General features: G+C 59.2%; 1 protein-coding gene across 3 annotated transcripts in view; it reads right to left on the bottom strand.

Annotated features, from left to right (window-relative positions):
- Window positions 1-15,360, bottom strand: part of TTLL5 (tubulin tyrosine ligase like 5) — a 137,445-nt gene that overhangs the window by 68,626 nt on the left and 53,459 nt on the right. For all 3 annotated transcript variants that reach the window (XM_075330067.1, XM_075330065.1, XM_075330066.1), the window contains exons 3-6: window positions 3,758-3,840; window positions 3,585-3,691; window positions 3,181-3,311; window positions 3,010-3,092 (exon numbers count right to left, since the gene is read on the bottom strand). In XM_075330067.1, the coding sequence (XP_075186182.1) occupies window positions 3,010-3,092; window positions 3,181-3,311; window positions 3,585-3,691; window positions 3,758-3,817 (381 nt within the window). In that variant the 5' untranslated portion in view covers window positions 3,818-3,840. The remainder of the gene's footprint in view (window positions 1-3,009; window positions 3,093-3,180; window positions 3,312-3,584; window positions 3,692-3,757; window positions 3,841-15,360) is intronic.

Raw genomic sequence — 15,360 nt, 5'->3', positions numbered from 1 at the left:
AGACGAGGAGAGGCCGACACCGAGACCAGACGAGGAGAGGCCGACACCGAGACCAGACGAGGAGAGGCCGACACCGAGACCAGACGAGGAGAGGCCGACACCGAGACCAGACGAGGAGAGGCCGACACCGAGACCAGACGAGGAGAGGCCGACACCGAGACCAGACGAGGAGAGGCCGACACCGAGACCAGACGAGGAGAGGCCGACACCGAGACCAGACGAGGAGAGGCCGACACCGAGACCAGACGAGGAGAGGCCGACACCGAGACCAGACGAGGAGAGGCCGACACCGAGACCAGACGAGGAGAGGCCGACACCGAGACCAGACGAGGAGAGGCCGACACCGAGACCAGACGAGGAGAGGCCGACACCGAGACCAGACGAGGAGAGGCCGACACCGAGACCAGACGAGGAGAGGCCGACACCGAGACCAGACGAGGAGAGGCCGACACCGAGACCAGACGAGGAGAGGCCGACACCGAGACCAGACGAGGAGAGGCCGACACCGAGACCAGACGAGGAGAGGCCGACACCGAGACCAGACGAGGAGAGGCCGACACCGAGACCAGACGAGGAGAGGCCGACACCGAGACCAGACGAGGAGAGGCCGACACCGAGACCAGACGAGGAGAGGCCGACACCGAGACCAGACGAGGAGAGGCCGACACCGAGACCAGACGAGGAGAGGCCGACACCGAGACCAGACGAGGAGAGGCCGACACCGAGACCAGACGAGGAGAGGCCGACACCGAGACCAGACGAGGAGAGGCCGACACCGAGACCAGACGAGGAGAGGCCGACACCGAGACCAGACGAGGAGAGGCCGACACCGAGACCAGACGAGGAGAGGCCGACACCGAGACCAGAGGAGGAGAGGCCGACACCGAGACCAGAGGAGGAGAGGCCGACACCGAGACCAGAGGAGGAGAGGCCGACACCGAGACCAGACGAGGAGAGGCCGACACCGAGACCAGACGAGGAGAGGCCGACACCGAGACCAGACGAGGAGAGGCCGACACCGAGACCAGACGAGGAGAGGCCGACACCGAGACCAGACGAGGAGAGGCCGACACCGAGACCAGAGGAGGAGAGGCCGACACCGAGACCAGAGGAGGAGAGGCCGACACCGAGACCAGAGGAGGAGAGGCCGACACCGAGACCAGAGGAGGAGAGGCCGACACCGAGACCAGAGGAGGAGAGGCCGACACCGAGACCAGAGGAGGAGAGGCCGACACCGAGACCAGAGGAGGAGAGGCCGACACCGAGACCAGAGGAGGAGAGGCCGACACCGAGACCAGAGGAGGAGAGGCCGACACCGAGACCAGAGGAGGAGAGGCCGACACCGAGACCAGAGGAGGAGAGGCCGACACCGAGACCAGAGGAGGAGAGGCCGACACCGAGACCAGAGGAGGAGAGGCCGACACCGAGACCAGAGGAGGAGAGGCCGACACCGAGACCAGAGGAGGAGAGGCCGACACCGAGACCAGAGGAGGAGAGGCCGACACCGAGACCAGAGGAGGAGAGGCCGACACCGAGACCAGAGGAGGAGAGGCCGACACCGAGACCAGAGGAGGAGAGGCCGACACCGAGACCAGAGGAGGAGAGGCCGACACCGAGACCAGAGGAGGAGAGGCCGACACCGAGACCAGAGGAGGAGAGGCCGACACCGAGACCAGAGGAGGAGAGGCCGACACCGAGACCAGAGGAGGAGAGGCCGACACCGAGACCAGAGGAGGAGAGGCCGACACCGAGACCAGAGGAGGAGAGGCCGACACCGAGACCAGAGGAGGAGAGGCCGACACCGAGACCAGAGGAGGAGAGGCCGACACCGAGACCAGACGAGGAGAGGCCGACACCGAGACCAGAGGAGGAGAGGCCGACACCGAGACCAGAGGAGGAGAGGCCGACACCGAGACCAGACGAGGAGAGGCCGACACCGAGACCAGACGAGGAGAGGCCGACACCGAGACCAGACGAGGAGAGGCCGACACCGAGACCAGACGAGGAGAGGCCGACACCGAGACCAGACGAGGAGAGGCCGACACCGAGACCAGACGAGGAGAGGCCGACACCGAGACCAGAGGAGGAGAGGCCGACACCGAGACCAGAGGAGGAGAGGCCGACACCGAGACCAGAGGAGGAGAGGCCGACACCGAGACCAGAGGAGGAGAGGCCGACACCGAGACCAGAGGAGGAGAGGCCGACACCGAGACCAGAGGAGGAGAGGCCGACACCGAGACGGAGGAATGACAAAGAGAGGGAGACCAGAGGGAGAAAGGCTAATGCGGGCGTCACACGGTACGATCTATCGTGCGATCGCACATGCGATTGTACCGGCCCCCGTCGTTTGTGCGTCACGGGCAAATCATTGCCCGTGTCGCACAAAGTCGTTAAACCGCCATCACACGCACTTATCTGCTGGGCAACCTCGCTGTGGGCGGCCAACATCCACTTCCTGGAGTGGGAGGGACGTTCGGCGTCACAGCGACGACACACAGCGGCCCGGCCAATAGAAGCGGAGGGGCGGAGATGAGCGGGACGTAAACATCCCGCCCACTTCCTTCCTGCCGCATAGCCGGCGGGAGCCGCAGGACGCAGGTAAGCTGTGTTCATCGTTCCCGGGGTGTCATACGGAGCGATGTGTGCTGCCCCGGGTACGATGAACAACCGGCAGAAAGAACGATTTGCAAACGTTTTGCGTCGCTCGAAGGTGTCACATGGGACGACGTCACAAACTATGCCGGATAAGAGGCCAACGGCGAGACCAGAGGGGGAGAGGCAGACGGCGAGACCAGAGGGGGAGAGGCCGACGGCGAGACCAGAGGGGGAGAGGCCGACGGCGAGACCAGAGGGGGAGAGGCCGACGGCGAGACCAGAGGGGGAGAGGCCGACGGCGAGACCAGAGGGGGAGAGGCCGACGGCGAGACCAGAGGGGGAGAGGCCGACGGCGAGACCAGAGGGGGAGAGGCCGACGGCGAGACCAGAGGGCGAGAGGATGCAAGTACATACAGTGTTCACTAGATAAACACCACGTCCCCGTGATGATGCCACCGGTTTGACAATCCAGGGCCCACGATCTTTTGTGAAGGCATCTGTGGAAGAACACAATGTGTGATCAGCCATGCAACTGGCAGCGTGTAGCGAATGGTCCCTCCTCCCCCGGGTTCACTGGGCACGTACTGCAGAACTCCTGGTACTCTGCTGGCAGCAGGAAGGTCTGAGGCAGGAGGCTGAAGTTGCGCACACCATGCGTCTGCTGCATGCGCTGCACGTTCTTGTAGAGTCGATCCTTGCGGGTGAGCTCATACGACCTACATCAGAGAAGCACTCTTAGCAATGTGGGGCCACGTGCGGCCTGGAACTGTGCACGCCTCCAGGTCACAGATGTACCCCACATAGCGAAAAATGTGACGGAAGCATATTTTGCAGTCGCAGCTTTCTGAAAATGGTGGGGTCGAAGCAGAAAACAAATCAGATGGAAGATAGCCCAGGTGTGATCATCAGCAGCGGTTCAGTGTGCTTCACAACCTCCCCAGACAGGAGGCTCTACACCACACTGCAGCTCCCGTGCCCAGCTCTCGTACCTTGGGAAATGGTTCACCTTCTGGAAGCCGGCCAGGCAGCGCATCACATGGGGTTTTATGTGTGATCCCGTCCACATCAAATTAAACTCATTGCTGTTTGCATTGACCTAAGAGTGGAGAGACGTCAGTGGTGGAAAAACCTTGCACAGCAGTCACAGGACGGTGCGGCTCACCTCTTGGAAGCCGTGCGCAGAGAGGATGCTGCGGACCAGGCGGCTGTCAGTGCGAACCATCTTGTAAGCCAGATGATAACGTTCTAAAAGGGACAGACGAAAAAAAAGAAGAGTAAGAGGGTAAGGCAAACCCCGAGGAGGAGATTCCGGGGCACAGTCTGCACCAGATACACCACCACCACCCCGAGGAGGAGATACTTGGGACAGTCTGCACCAGATACACCACCACCCCGAGGAGGAGATACTGGGGACAGTCTGCACCAGATACACCACCACCACCCCGAGGAGGAGATACTGGGGACAGTCTGCACCAGATACACCACCACCCCGAGGAGGAGATACTGGGGACAGTCTGCGCCAGATACACCACCACCCCGAGGAGGAGATACTGGGGACAGTCTGCGCCAGAAACACCACCACCACCCCGAGGAGGAGATACTAGGGACAGTCTGCACCAGAAACACCACCACCACCCTGAGGAGGAGGTACTGGGGACAGTCTGCACCAGAAACACCACCACCACCCCGAGGAGGAGATACTGGGGACAGTCTGCGCCAGATTCACCACCACCCCGAGGAGGAGATACTGGGGACAGTCTGCACCAGAAACACCACCACCACCCTGAGGAGGAGGTACTGGGGACAGTCTGCGCCAGATAAACCACCACCCCGAGGAGGAGATACTGGGGACAGTCTGCGCCAGATACACCACCACCCCGAGGAGGAGATACTGGGGACAGTCTGCACCAGAAACACCACCACCACCACCCCGAGGAGGAGATACTGGGGACAGTCTGCGCCAGAAACATCACCACCCCGAGGAGGAGATACTGGGGACAGTCTGCACCAGAAACATCACCACCACCCCGAGGAGGAGATACTGGGGACAGTCTGCACCAGAAACACCACCACCCTGAGGAGGAGATACTGGGGACAGTCTGCACCAGATACACCACCACCACCCCGAGGAGGAGATACTGGGGACAGTCTGCACCAGAAACATCACCACCACCCCGAGGAGGAGATACTGGGGACAGTCTGCACCAGAAACACCATCACCACCCCGAGGAGGAGATACTGGGGACAGTCTGCACTAGATACACCACCACCACCCCGAGGAGGAGATACTGGGGACAGTCTGCACCAGAAACATCACCACCCCGAGGAGGAGATACTGGGGACAGTCTGCACCAGAAACATCACCACCACCCCGAGGAGGAGATACTGGGGACAGTCTGCGCCAGATATACCACCACCACCCCGAGGACGAGATACTGGGGACAGTCTGCACCAGAAACATCACCACCACCCCGAGGAGGAGATACTGGGGACAGTCTGCACCAGAAACACCACCACCACCACCCCGAGGAGGAGATACTGGGGACAGTCTGCACCAGAAACATCACCACCACCCCGAGGAGGAGATACTGGGGACAGTCTGCACCAAAAACACCACCACCACCCAGAGGAGAAGATACTGGGGACAGTCTGCACCAGAAACACCACCACCACCCTGAGGAGGAGGTACTGGGGACAGTCTGCGCCAGATAAACCACCACCCCGAGGAGGAGATACTGGGGACAGTCTTCACCAGAAACACCACCACCCCGAGGAGGAGATACTGGGGACAGTCTGCACCAGAAACACCACCACCACCCCGAGGAGGAGATACTGGGGACAGTCTGCGCCAGAAACATCACCACCCAGAGGAGGAGATACTGGGGACAGTCTGCACCAGATACACCACCACCACCCAGAGAAAGAGATACTGGGGACAGTCTGCGCCAGAAACACCACCACCACCCCGAGGAGAAGATACTGGGGACAGTCTGCGCCAGATACACCACCACCAGCCCGAGGAGGAGATACTGGGGACAGTCTGCGCCAGAAACATCACCACCCAGAGGAGGAGATACTGGGGACAGTCTGCACCAGATACACCACCACCCAGAGGAAGAGATACTGGGGACAGTCTGCGCCAGAAACACCACCACCCAGAAAAGGAGATACTGGGGACAGTCTGCACCAGATACACCACCACCACCCCGAGGAGGAGATACTGGGGACAGTCTGCACCAGAAACACCACCACCAGCCAGAGTAAGAGATACTGAGGACAGTCTGCACCAGAAACACCACCACCCAGAGGAGGAGATACTGGGGACAGTCTGCGCCAGAAACACCACCACCACCGCGAGGAGGAGATACTGGGGACAGTCTGCACCAGAAACACCACCACCACCCCGAGGAGGAGATACTGGGGACAGTCTGCACCAGAAACACCACCACCCAGAGGAGGAGATACTGGGGACAGTCTGCGCCAGAAACACCACCACCACCCCGAGGAGGAGATACTGGGGACAGTCTGCGCCAGAAACACCACCACCACCCCGAGGAAGAGATACTGGGGACAGTCTGCGCCAGAAACACCACCACCACCCCGAGGAGAAGGTGCTGGGGACAGTCTGCGCTAGATACACCACCACCACCCCGAGGAAGAGATACTGGGGACAGTCTGCGCCAGATACACCACCACCCCGAGGAGGAGATACTGGGGACAGTCTGCACCAGAAACACCACCACCCAGAGGAGGAGATACTGGGGACAGTCTGCACCAGAAACACCACCACCACCCCGAGGAGGAGATACAGGGGACAGTCTGCACCAGATACACCACCACCCAGAGGAGGAGATACTGGGGACAGTCTGCGCCAGAAACACCACCACCACCCCGAGGAAGAGATACTGGGGACAGTCTGCGCCAGAAACACCACCACCACCCTGAGGAGGAGATACTGGGGACAGTCTGCGCCAGAAACACCACCACCCAGAGGAGGAGATACTGGGGACAGTCTGCACCAGAAACAACACCACCACCACCCAGAGGAGGAGATACAGGGGACAGTCTGCGCCAGATACACCACCACCCAGAGGAGGAGATACTGGGGACAGTCTGCACCAGATACACCACCACCCAGAGGAGGAGATACTGGGGACAGTCTGCACCAGATACACCACCACCACCCAGAGAAAGAGATACTGGGGACAGTCTGCGCCAGATACACCACCACCACCCCGAGGAAGAGATACTGGGGACAGTCTGCGCCAGATACACCACCACCAGCCAGAGGAAGAGATACTGGGGACAGTCTGCACCAGATACACCACCACCAGCCCGAGGAGGAGATACTGGGGACAGTCTGCACCAGAAACACCACCACCCAGAGGAAGAGATACTGGGGACAGTCTGCGCCAGAAACACCACCACCCAGAAAAGGAGATACTGGGGACAGTCTGCACCAGATACACCACCACCACCCCGAGGAGGAGATACTGGGGACAGTCTGCACCAGAAACACCACCACCCAGAGGAGGAGATACTGGGGACAGTCTGCACCAGATACACCACCACCACCCAGAGAAAGAGATACTGGGGACAGTCTGCGCCAGAAACACCACCACCACCCCGAGGAGAAGATACTGGGGACAGTCTGCGCCAGATACACCACCACCAGCCCGAGGAGGAGATACTGGGGACAGTCTGCGCCAGAAACATCACCACCCAGAGGAGGAGATACTGGGGACAGTCTGCACCAGATACACCACCACCCAGAGGAAGAGATACTGGGGACAGTCTGCGCCAGAAACACCACCACCCAGAAAAGGAGATACTGGGGACAGTCTGCACCAGATACACCACCACCACCCCGAGGAGGAGATACTGGGGACAGTCTGCACCAGAAACACCACCACCAGCCAGAGTAAGAGATACTGAGGACAGTCTGCACCAGAAACACCACCACCCAGAGGAGGAGATACTGGGGACAGTCTGCGCCAGAAACACCACCACCACCGCGAGGAGGAGATACTGGGGACAGTCTGCACCAGAAACACCACCACCACCCCGAGGAGGAGATACTGGGGACAGTCTGCACCAGAAACACCACCACCCAGAGGAGGAGATACTGGGGACAGTCTGCGCCAGAAACACCACCACCACCCCGAGGAGGAGATACTGGGGACAGTCTGCGCCAGAAACACCACCACCACCCCGAGGAAGAGATACTGGGGACAGTCTGCGCCAGAAACACCACCACCACCCCGAGGAGAAGGTGCTGGGGACAGTCTGCGCCAGATACACCACCACCACCCCGAGGAAGAGATACTGGGGACAGTCTGCGCCAGATACACCACCACCCCGAGGAGGAGATACTGGGGACAGTCTGCACCAGAAACACCACCACCCAGAGGAGGAGATACTGGGGACAGTCTGCACCAGAAACACCACCACCACCCCGAGGAGGAGATACAGGGGACAGTCTGCACCAGATACACCACCACCCAGAGGAGGAGATACTGGGGACAGTCTGCGCCAGAAACACCACCACCACCCCGAGGAAGAGATACTGGGGACAGTCTGCGCCAGAAACACCACCACCACCCTGAGGAGGAGATACTGGGGACAGTCTGCGCCAGAAACACCACCACCCAGAGGAGGAGATACTGGGGACAGTCTGCACCAGAAACAACACCACCACCACCCAGAGGAGGAGATACAGGGGACAGTCTGCGCCAGATACACCACCACCCAGAGGAGGAGATACTGGGGACAGTCTGCACCAGATACACCACCACCCAGAGGAGGAGATACTGGGGACAGTCTGCACCAGATACACCACCACCACCCAGAGAAAGAGATACTGGGGACAGTCTGCGCCAGAAACACCACCACCACCCCGAGGAGAAGATACTGGGGACAGTCTGCGCCAGATACACCACCACCACCCCGAGGAAGAGATACTGGGGACAGTCTGCGCCAGATACACCACCACCAGCCAGAGGAAGAGATACTGGGGACAGTCTGCACCAGATACACCACCACCAGCCCGAGGAGGAGATACTGGGGACAGTCTGCACCAGAAACACCACCACCCAGAGGAAGAGATACTGGGGACAGTCTGCGCCAGAAACACCACCACCCAGAAAAGGAGATACTGGGGACAGTCTGCACCAGATACACCACCACCACCCCGAGGAGGAGATACTGGGGACAGTCTGCACCAGAAACACCACCACCAGCCAGAGTAAGAGATACTGAGGACAGTCTGCACCTGATACACCACCACCACCCAGAGGAAGAGATACTGAGGACAGTCTGCACCAGAAACACCACCACCCAGAGGAGGAGATACTGGGGACAGTCTGCGCCAGAAACACCACCACCACCGCGAGGAGGAGATACTGGGGACAGTCTGCACCAGAAACACCACCACCACCCCGAGGAGGAGATACTGGGGACAGTCTGCGCCAGAAACACCACCACCACCTCGAGGAGGAGATACTGGGGACAGTGTGCGCCAGAAACACCACCACCACCCCGAGGAAGAGATACTGGGGACAGTCTGCACCAGAAACACCACCACCACCCCGAGGAGAAGATACTGGGGACAGTCTGCGCCAGATACACCACCAGCCCGAGGAGGAGATACTGGGGACAGTCTGCGCCAGATACACCACCACCAGCCCGAGGAGGAGACACAGGGGACAGTCTGCGCCAGATACACCACCACCCAGAGGAGGAGATACTGGGGACAGTCTGCACCAGAAACACCACCACCACCCCGAGGAAGAGATACTGGGGACAGTCTGCGCCACATACACCACCACCAGCCCGAGGAGGAGATAATGGGGACAGTCTGCACCAGAAACACCACCACCACCCTGAGGAGGAGGTACTGGGGACAGTCTGCACCAGAAACACCACCACCATCCCGAGGAGGAGATACTGGGGACAGTCTGCACCAGATACACCACCACCACCCCGAGGAGGAGATACTGGGGACAGTCTGCGCCAGATACACCACCACCACCCCGAGGAAGAGATACTGGGGACAGTCTGCGCCAGAAACACCACCACCCAGAGGAGGAGATACTGGGGACAGTCTGCACCAGAAACATCACCACCCAGAGGAGGAGATACTGGGGACAGTCTGCACCAGATACATCATCACCACCACCCAGAGGAAGAGATACTGGGGACAGTCTGCACCAGATACATCACCACCACCCAGAGGAAGAGATACAGGGGACAGTCTGCACCAGAAACACCACCACCCAGAGGAGGAGATACTGGGCACAGTCTGCAGCAGAAACACCACCACCACCCCGAGGAAGAGATACTGGGGACAGTCTGCACCAGAAACACCACCACCCAGAGGAGGAGATACAGGGGACAGTCTGCACCAGAAACACCACCAGCACCCCGAGGAAGAGATACTGGGGACAGTCTGCGCCAGAAACACCACCACCACCCAGAGGAGGAGATACTGGGGACAGTCTGCACCAGAAACACCACCACCACCCAGAGGAGGAGATACAGGGGACAGTCTGCGCCAGAAACACCACCATTCAGAGGAGGAGATACTGGGGACAGTCTGCACCAGATACACCACCACCCAGAGGAAGAGATACTGGGGACAGTCTGCGCCAGAAACACCACCACCCAGAAAAGGAGATACTGGGGACAGTCTGCACCAGATACACCACCACCAGCCCGAGGAGGAGATACTGGGGACAGTCTGCGCCAGAAACATCACCACCCAGAGGAGGAGATACTGGGGACAGTCTGCACCAGATACACCACCACCCAGAGGAAGAGATACTGGGGACAGTCTGCGCCAGAAACACCACCACCCAGAAAAGGAGATACTGGGGACAGTCTGCACCAGATACACCACCACCACCCCGAGGAGGAGATACTGGGGACAGTCTGCACCAGAAACACCACCACCAGCCAGAGTAAGAGATACTGAGGACAGTCTGCACCAGAAACACCACCACCCAGAGGAGGAGATACTGGGGACAGTCTGCGCCAGAAACACCACCACCACCGCGAGGAGGAGATACTGGGGACAGTCTGCACCAGAAACACCACCACCACCCCGAGGAGGAGATACTGGGGACAGTCTGCACCAGAAACACCACCACCCAGAGGAGGAGATACTGGGGACAGTCTGCGCCAGAAACACCACCACCACCCCGAGGAGGAGATACTGGGGACAGTCTGCGCCAGAAACACCACCACCACCCCGAGGAAGAGATACTGGGGACAGTCTGCGCCAGAAACACCACCACCACCCCGAGGAGAAGGTGCTGGGGACAGTCTGCGCCAGATACACCACCACCACCCCGAGGAAGAGATACTGGGGACAGTCTGCGCCAGATACACCACCACCCCGAGGAGGAGATACTGGGGACAGTCTGCACCAGAAACACCACCACCCAGAGGAGGAGATACTGGGGACAGTCTGCACCAGAAACACCACCACCACCCCGAGGAGGAGATACAGGGGACAGTCTGCACCAGATACACCACCACCCAGAGGAGGAGATACTGGGGACAGTCTGCGCCAGAAACACCACCACCACCCCGAGGAAGAGATACTGGGGACAGTCTGCGCCAGAAACACCACCACCACCCTGAGGAGGAGATACTGGGGACAGTCTGCGCCAGAAACACCACCACCCAGAGGAGGAGATACTGGGGACAGTCTGCACCAGAAACAACACCACCACCACCCAGAGGAGGAGATACAGGGGACAGTCTGCGCCAGATACACCACCACCCAGAGGAGGAGATACTGGGGACAGTCTGCACCAGATACACCACCACCCAGAGGAGGAGATACTGGGGACAGTCTGCACCAGATACACCACCACCACCCAGAGAAAGAGATACTGGGGACAGTCTGCGCCAGAAACACCACCACCACCCCGAGGAGAAGATACTGGGGACAGTCTGCGCCAGATACACCACCACCACCCCGAGGAAGAGATACTGGGGACAGTCTGCGCCAGATACACCACCACCAGCCAGAGGAAGAGATACTGGGGACAGTCTGCACCAGATACACCACCACCAGCCCGAGGAGGAGATACTGGGGACAGTCTGCACCAGAAACACCACCACCCAGAGGAAGAGATACTGGGGACAGTCTGCGCCAGAAACACCACCACCCAGAAAAGGAGATACTGGGGACAGTCTGCACCAGATACACCACCACCACCCCGAGGAGGAGATACTGGGGACAGTCTGCACCAGAAACACCACCACCAGCCAGAGTAAGAGATACTGAGGACAGTCTGCACCTGATACACCACCACCACCCAGAGGAAGAGATACTGAGGACAGTCTGCACCAGAAACACCACCACCCAGAGGAGGAGATACTGGGGACAGTCTGCGCCAGAAACACCACCACCACCGCGAGGAGGAGATACTGGGGACAGTCTGCACCAGAAACACCACCACCACCCCGAGGAGGAGATACTGGGGACAGTCTGCGCCAGAAACACCACCACCACCTCGAGGAGGAGATACTGGGGACAGTGTGCGCCAGAAACACCACCACCACCCCGAGGAAGAGATACTGGGGACAGTCTGCACCAGAAACACCACCACCACCCCGAGGAGAAGATACTGGGGACAGTCTGCGCCAGATACACCACCAGCCCGAGGAGGAGATACTGGGGACAGTCTGCGCCAGATACACCACCACCAGCCCGAGGAGGAGACACAGGGGACAGTCTGCGCCAGATACACCACCACCCAGAGGAGGAGATACTGGGGACAGTCTGCACCAGAAACACCACCACCACCCCGAGGAAGAGATACTGGGGACAGTCTGCGCCACATACACCACCACCAGCCCGAGGAGGAGATAATGGGGACAGTCTGCACCAGAAACACCACCACCACCCTGAGGAGGAGGTACTGGGGACAGTCTGCACCAGAAACACCACCACCATCCCGAGGAGGAGATACTGGGGACAGTCTGCACCAGATACACCACCACCACCCCGAGGAGGAGATACTGGGGACAGTCTGCGCCAGATACACCACCACCACCCCGAGGAAGAGATACTGGGGACAGTCTGCGCCAGAAACACCACCACCCAGAGGAGGAGATACTGGGGACAGTCTGCACCAGAAACATCACCACCCAGAGGAGGAGATACTGGGGACAGTCTGCACCAGATACATCATCACCACCACCCAGAGGAAGAGATACTGGGGACAGTCTGCACCAGATACATCACCACCACCCAGAGGAAGAGATACAGGGGACAGTCTGCACCAGAAACACCACCACCCAGAGGAGGAGATACTGGGCACAGTCTGCAGCAGAAACACCACCACCACCCCGAGGAAGAGATACTGGGGACAGTCTGCACCAGAAACACCACCACCCAGAGGAGGAGATACAGGGGACAGTCTGCACCAGAAACACCACCAGCACCCCGAGGAAGAGATACTGGGGACAGTCTGCGCCAGAAACACCACCACCACCCAGAGGAGGAGATACTGGGGACAGTCTGCACCAGAAACACCACCACCACCCAGAGGAGGAGATACAGGGGACAGTCTGCGCCAGAAACACCACCATTCAGAGGAGGAGATACTGGGGACAGTCTGCACCAGATACATCACCACCACCCCGAGGAGAAGATACTGCGGACAGTCTGCGCCAGAAACACCACCACCACCCCGAGGAGAAGATACTGGGGACAGTCTGCACCAGAAACACCACCACCACCCCGAGGAAGAGATACTGGGGACAGTCTGCGCCAGAAACACCACCACCACCCCGAGGAAGAGATACCGAGGACAGTCTGCACCAGAAACACCACCACCACCCCGAGGAGGAGATACTGAGGACAGTCTGCACCAGAAACACCACCACCCCGAGGAAGAGATACTGAGGACAGTCTGCACCAGAAACACCACCACCACCCCGAGGAAGAGATACTGGGGACAGTCTGCACCAGAAACACCACCACCACCCCGAGGAAGAGATACTGGGGACAGTCTGCACCAGAAACACCACCACCACCCCGAGGAAGAGATACTGGGGACAGTCTGCACCAGAAACACCACCACCACCCCAAGGAAGAGATACTGGGGACAGTCTGCACCAGAAACACCACCACCCCGAGGAGGAGATACAGGGGACAGTCTGCGCCAGATACACCACCACCACCCCGAGGAGGAGATACTGGGGACAGTCTGCGCCAGATACACCACCACCCCGAGGAGATACAGGGGACAGTCTGCGCCAGATACACCATTACCCCGAGGAGGAGATACTGGGGACAGTCTGCACCAGATACACCACCACCACCCCGAGGAGAAGATACTGCGGACAGTCTGCGCCAGATACACCACCACCACCCCGAGGAGAAGATACCGCGGACAGTCTGCGCCAGATACACCACCACCCCGAGGAGGAGATACTGGGGACAGTCTGCAGCAGATACACCACCACCCCGAGGAGAAGATACAGCGGACAGTCTGCGCCAGAAACAACACCACCACCCCGAGGAAGAGATACAGGGGACAGTCTGCGCCAGATACACCATTACCCCGAGGAGGAGATACTGGGGACTGTGACGGGGGTGTACAACAGAGCAAAGGATGGACGAGGCCGAGGGACGATCCAACAGGTTTATTCACAAGAACACTGGAACAGCACACGATAAGTCCACGTAAAACAGATTCGGGGCCCTTCCCGACAATCCTCGGACCGGATTACAAAGCAATCGTCCTTACAATAGTCCAAAGAGTTCCACACAATCCCACGGGCCGCCACACAGGCCTAGCTCCGTCCGTGTCCACAGCCACCCAGGCTGGGGCTCCTGCTCTCTTCAAGTTTCAGCTCACTCTGACTGAATCTCCCAGGTAAGCAGAGTTTACACTAGTTGGACTCTAGGCCCACCTCCCCCTACTCCCAGGGATGGAAGTGCCTCAAGAGGATATAACCTTGCATTTTAGGGGGTGATTACCTATAACAATAGAAATGTACACAGAAGTAGTTCAAATAAGACAATGAACCCAGCTTGAAATAGGAATCTGTACAGCATATACAGTGAGAGGGTAAGGCTAAGTTCACATTTCCGCTAAAATCTATCAGTCACAATCCGCTGCTCTTGTAAACAGCGGAATCCGTTTAGCGGATTCCGCTGCTCCCATAGACTTGTATGAGCAGCGGATTGTGACTGATGATGCTGCGTTGCACCCTCCGCCCGACTGATCAGTCGTGGAACGACTGACCGCCGGGCGGGAGGAACGCAGCATGTAACGTTTTTTGAGCAGCGAGATCCGTCGGATTTCGCTGCGCATGCTCTCTGGCTCCCTGCACACGTCACCAGCTTTGGTTGGTTACCCGATATTTACCCTGGTTACGGTGCAAGGAGACAGCGCTAAGCGGTGTAGGCCCGTAACCAAGGTAAATATCGGGTAACCAAGGTAAACATCGGGTGCTTTGCTGTTACCCGATATTTAGGCTGGTTACGTGTGCAGGGAGGCCGACACTTCCCCGCTCGGCCCCGCCCCCTCCCACACTCCGCACATGTATGTACACACACACACACACACACACACACACACACACACCTGTCCCCAGCCATGCAGACAAGCACTGACACCTTCGTCTGGCCCCGCCCCCTGCTCGGCTCCGCCCCCTCCCGCACTTTGCATGTGCACACACACACATACATACATACATACATACATACATGCACATACACACACTCACTCATACATACAC

This window comes from Anomaloglossus baeobatrachus, chromosome 12, assembly GCF_048569485.1.
Source record: "Anomaloglossus baeobatrachus isolate aAnoBae1 chromosome 12, aAnoBae1.hap1, whole genome shotgun sequence".
Classification (NCBI taxonomy): Eukaryota; Metazoa; Chordata; class Amphibia; order Anura; family Aromobatidae; genus Anomaloglossus; species Anomaloglossus baeobatrachus.
This window is presented reverse-complemented; position numbering and strand designations above follow the sequence as displayed.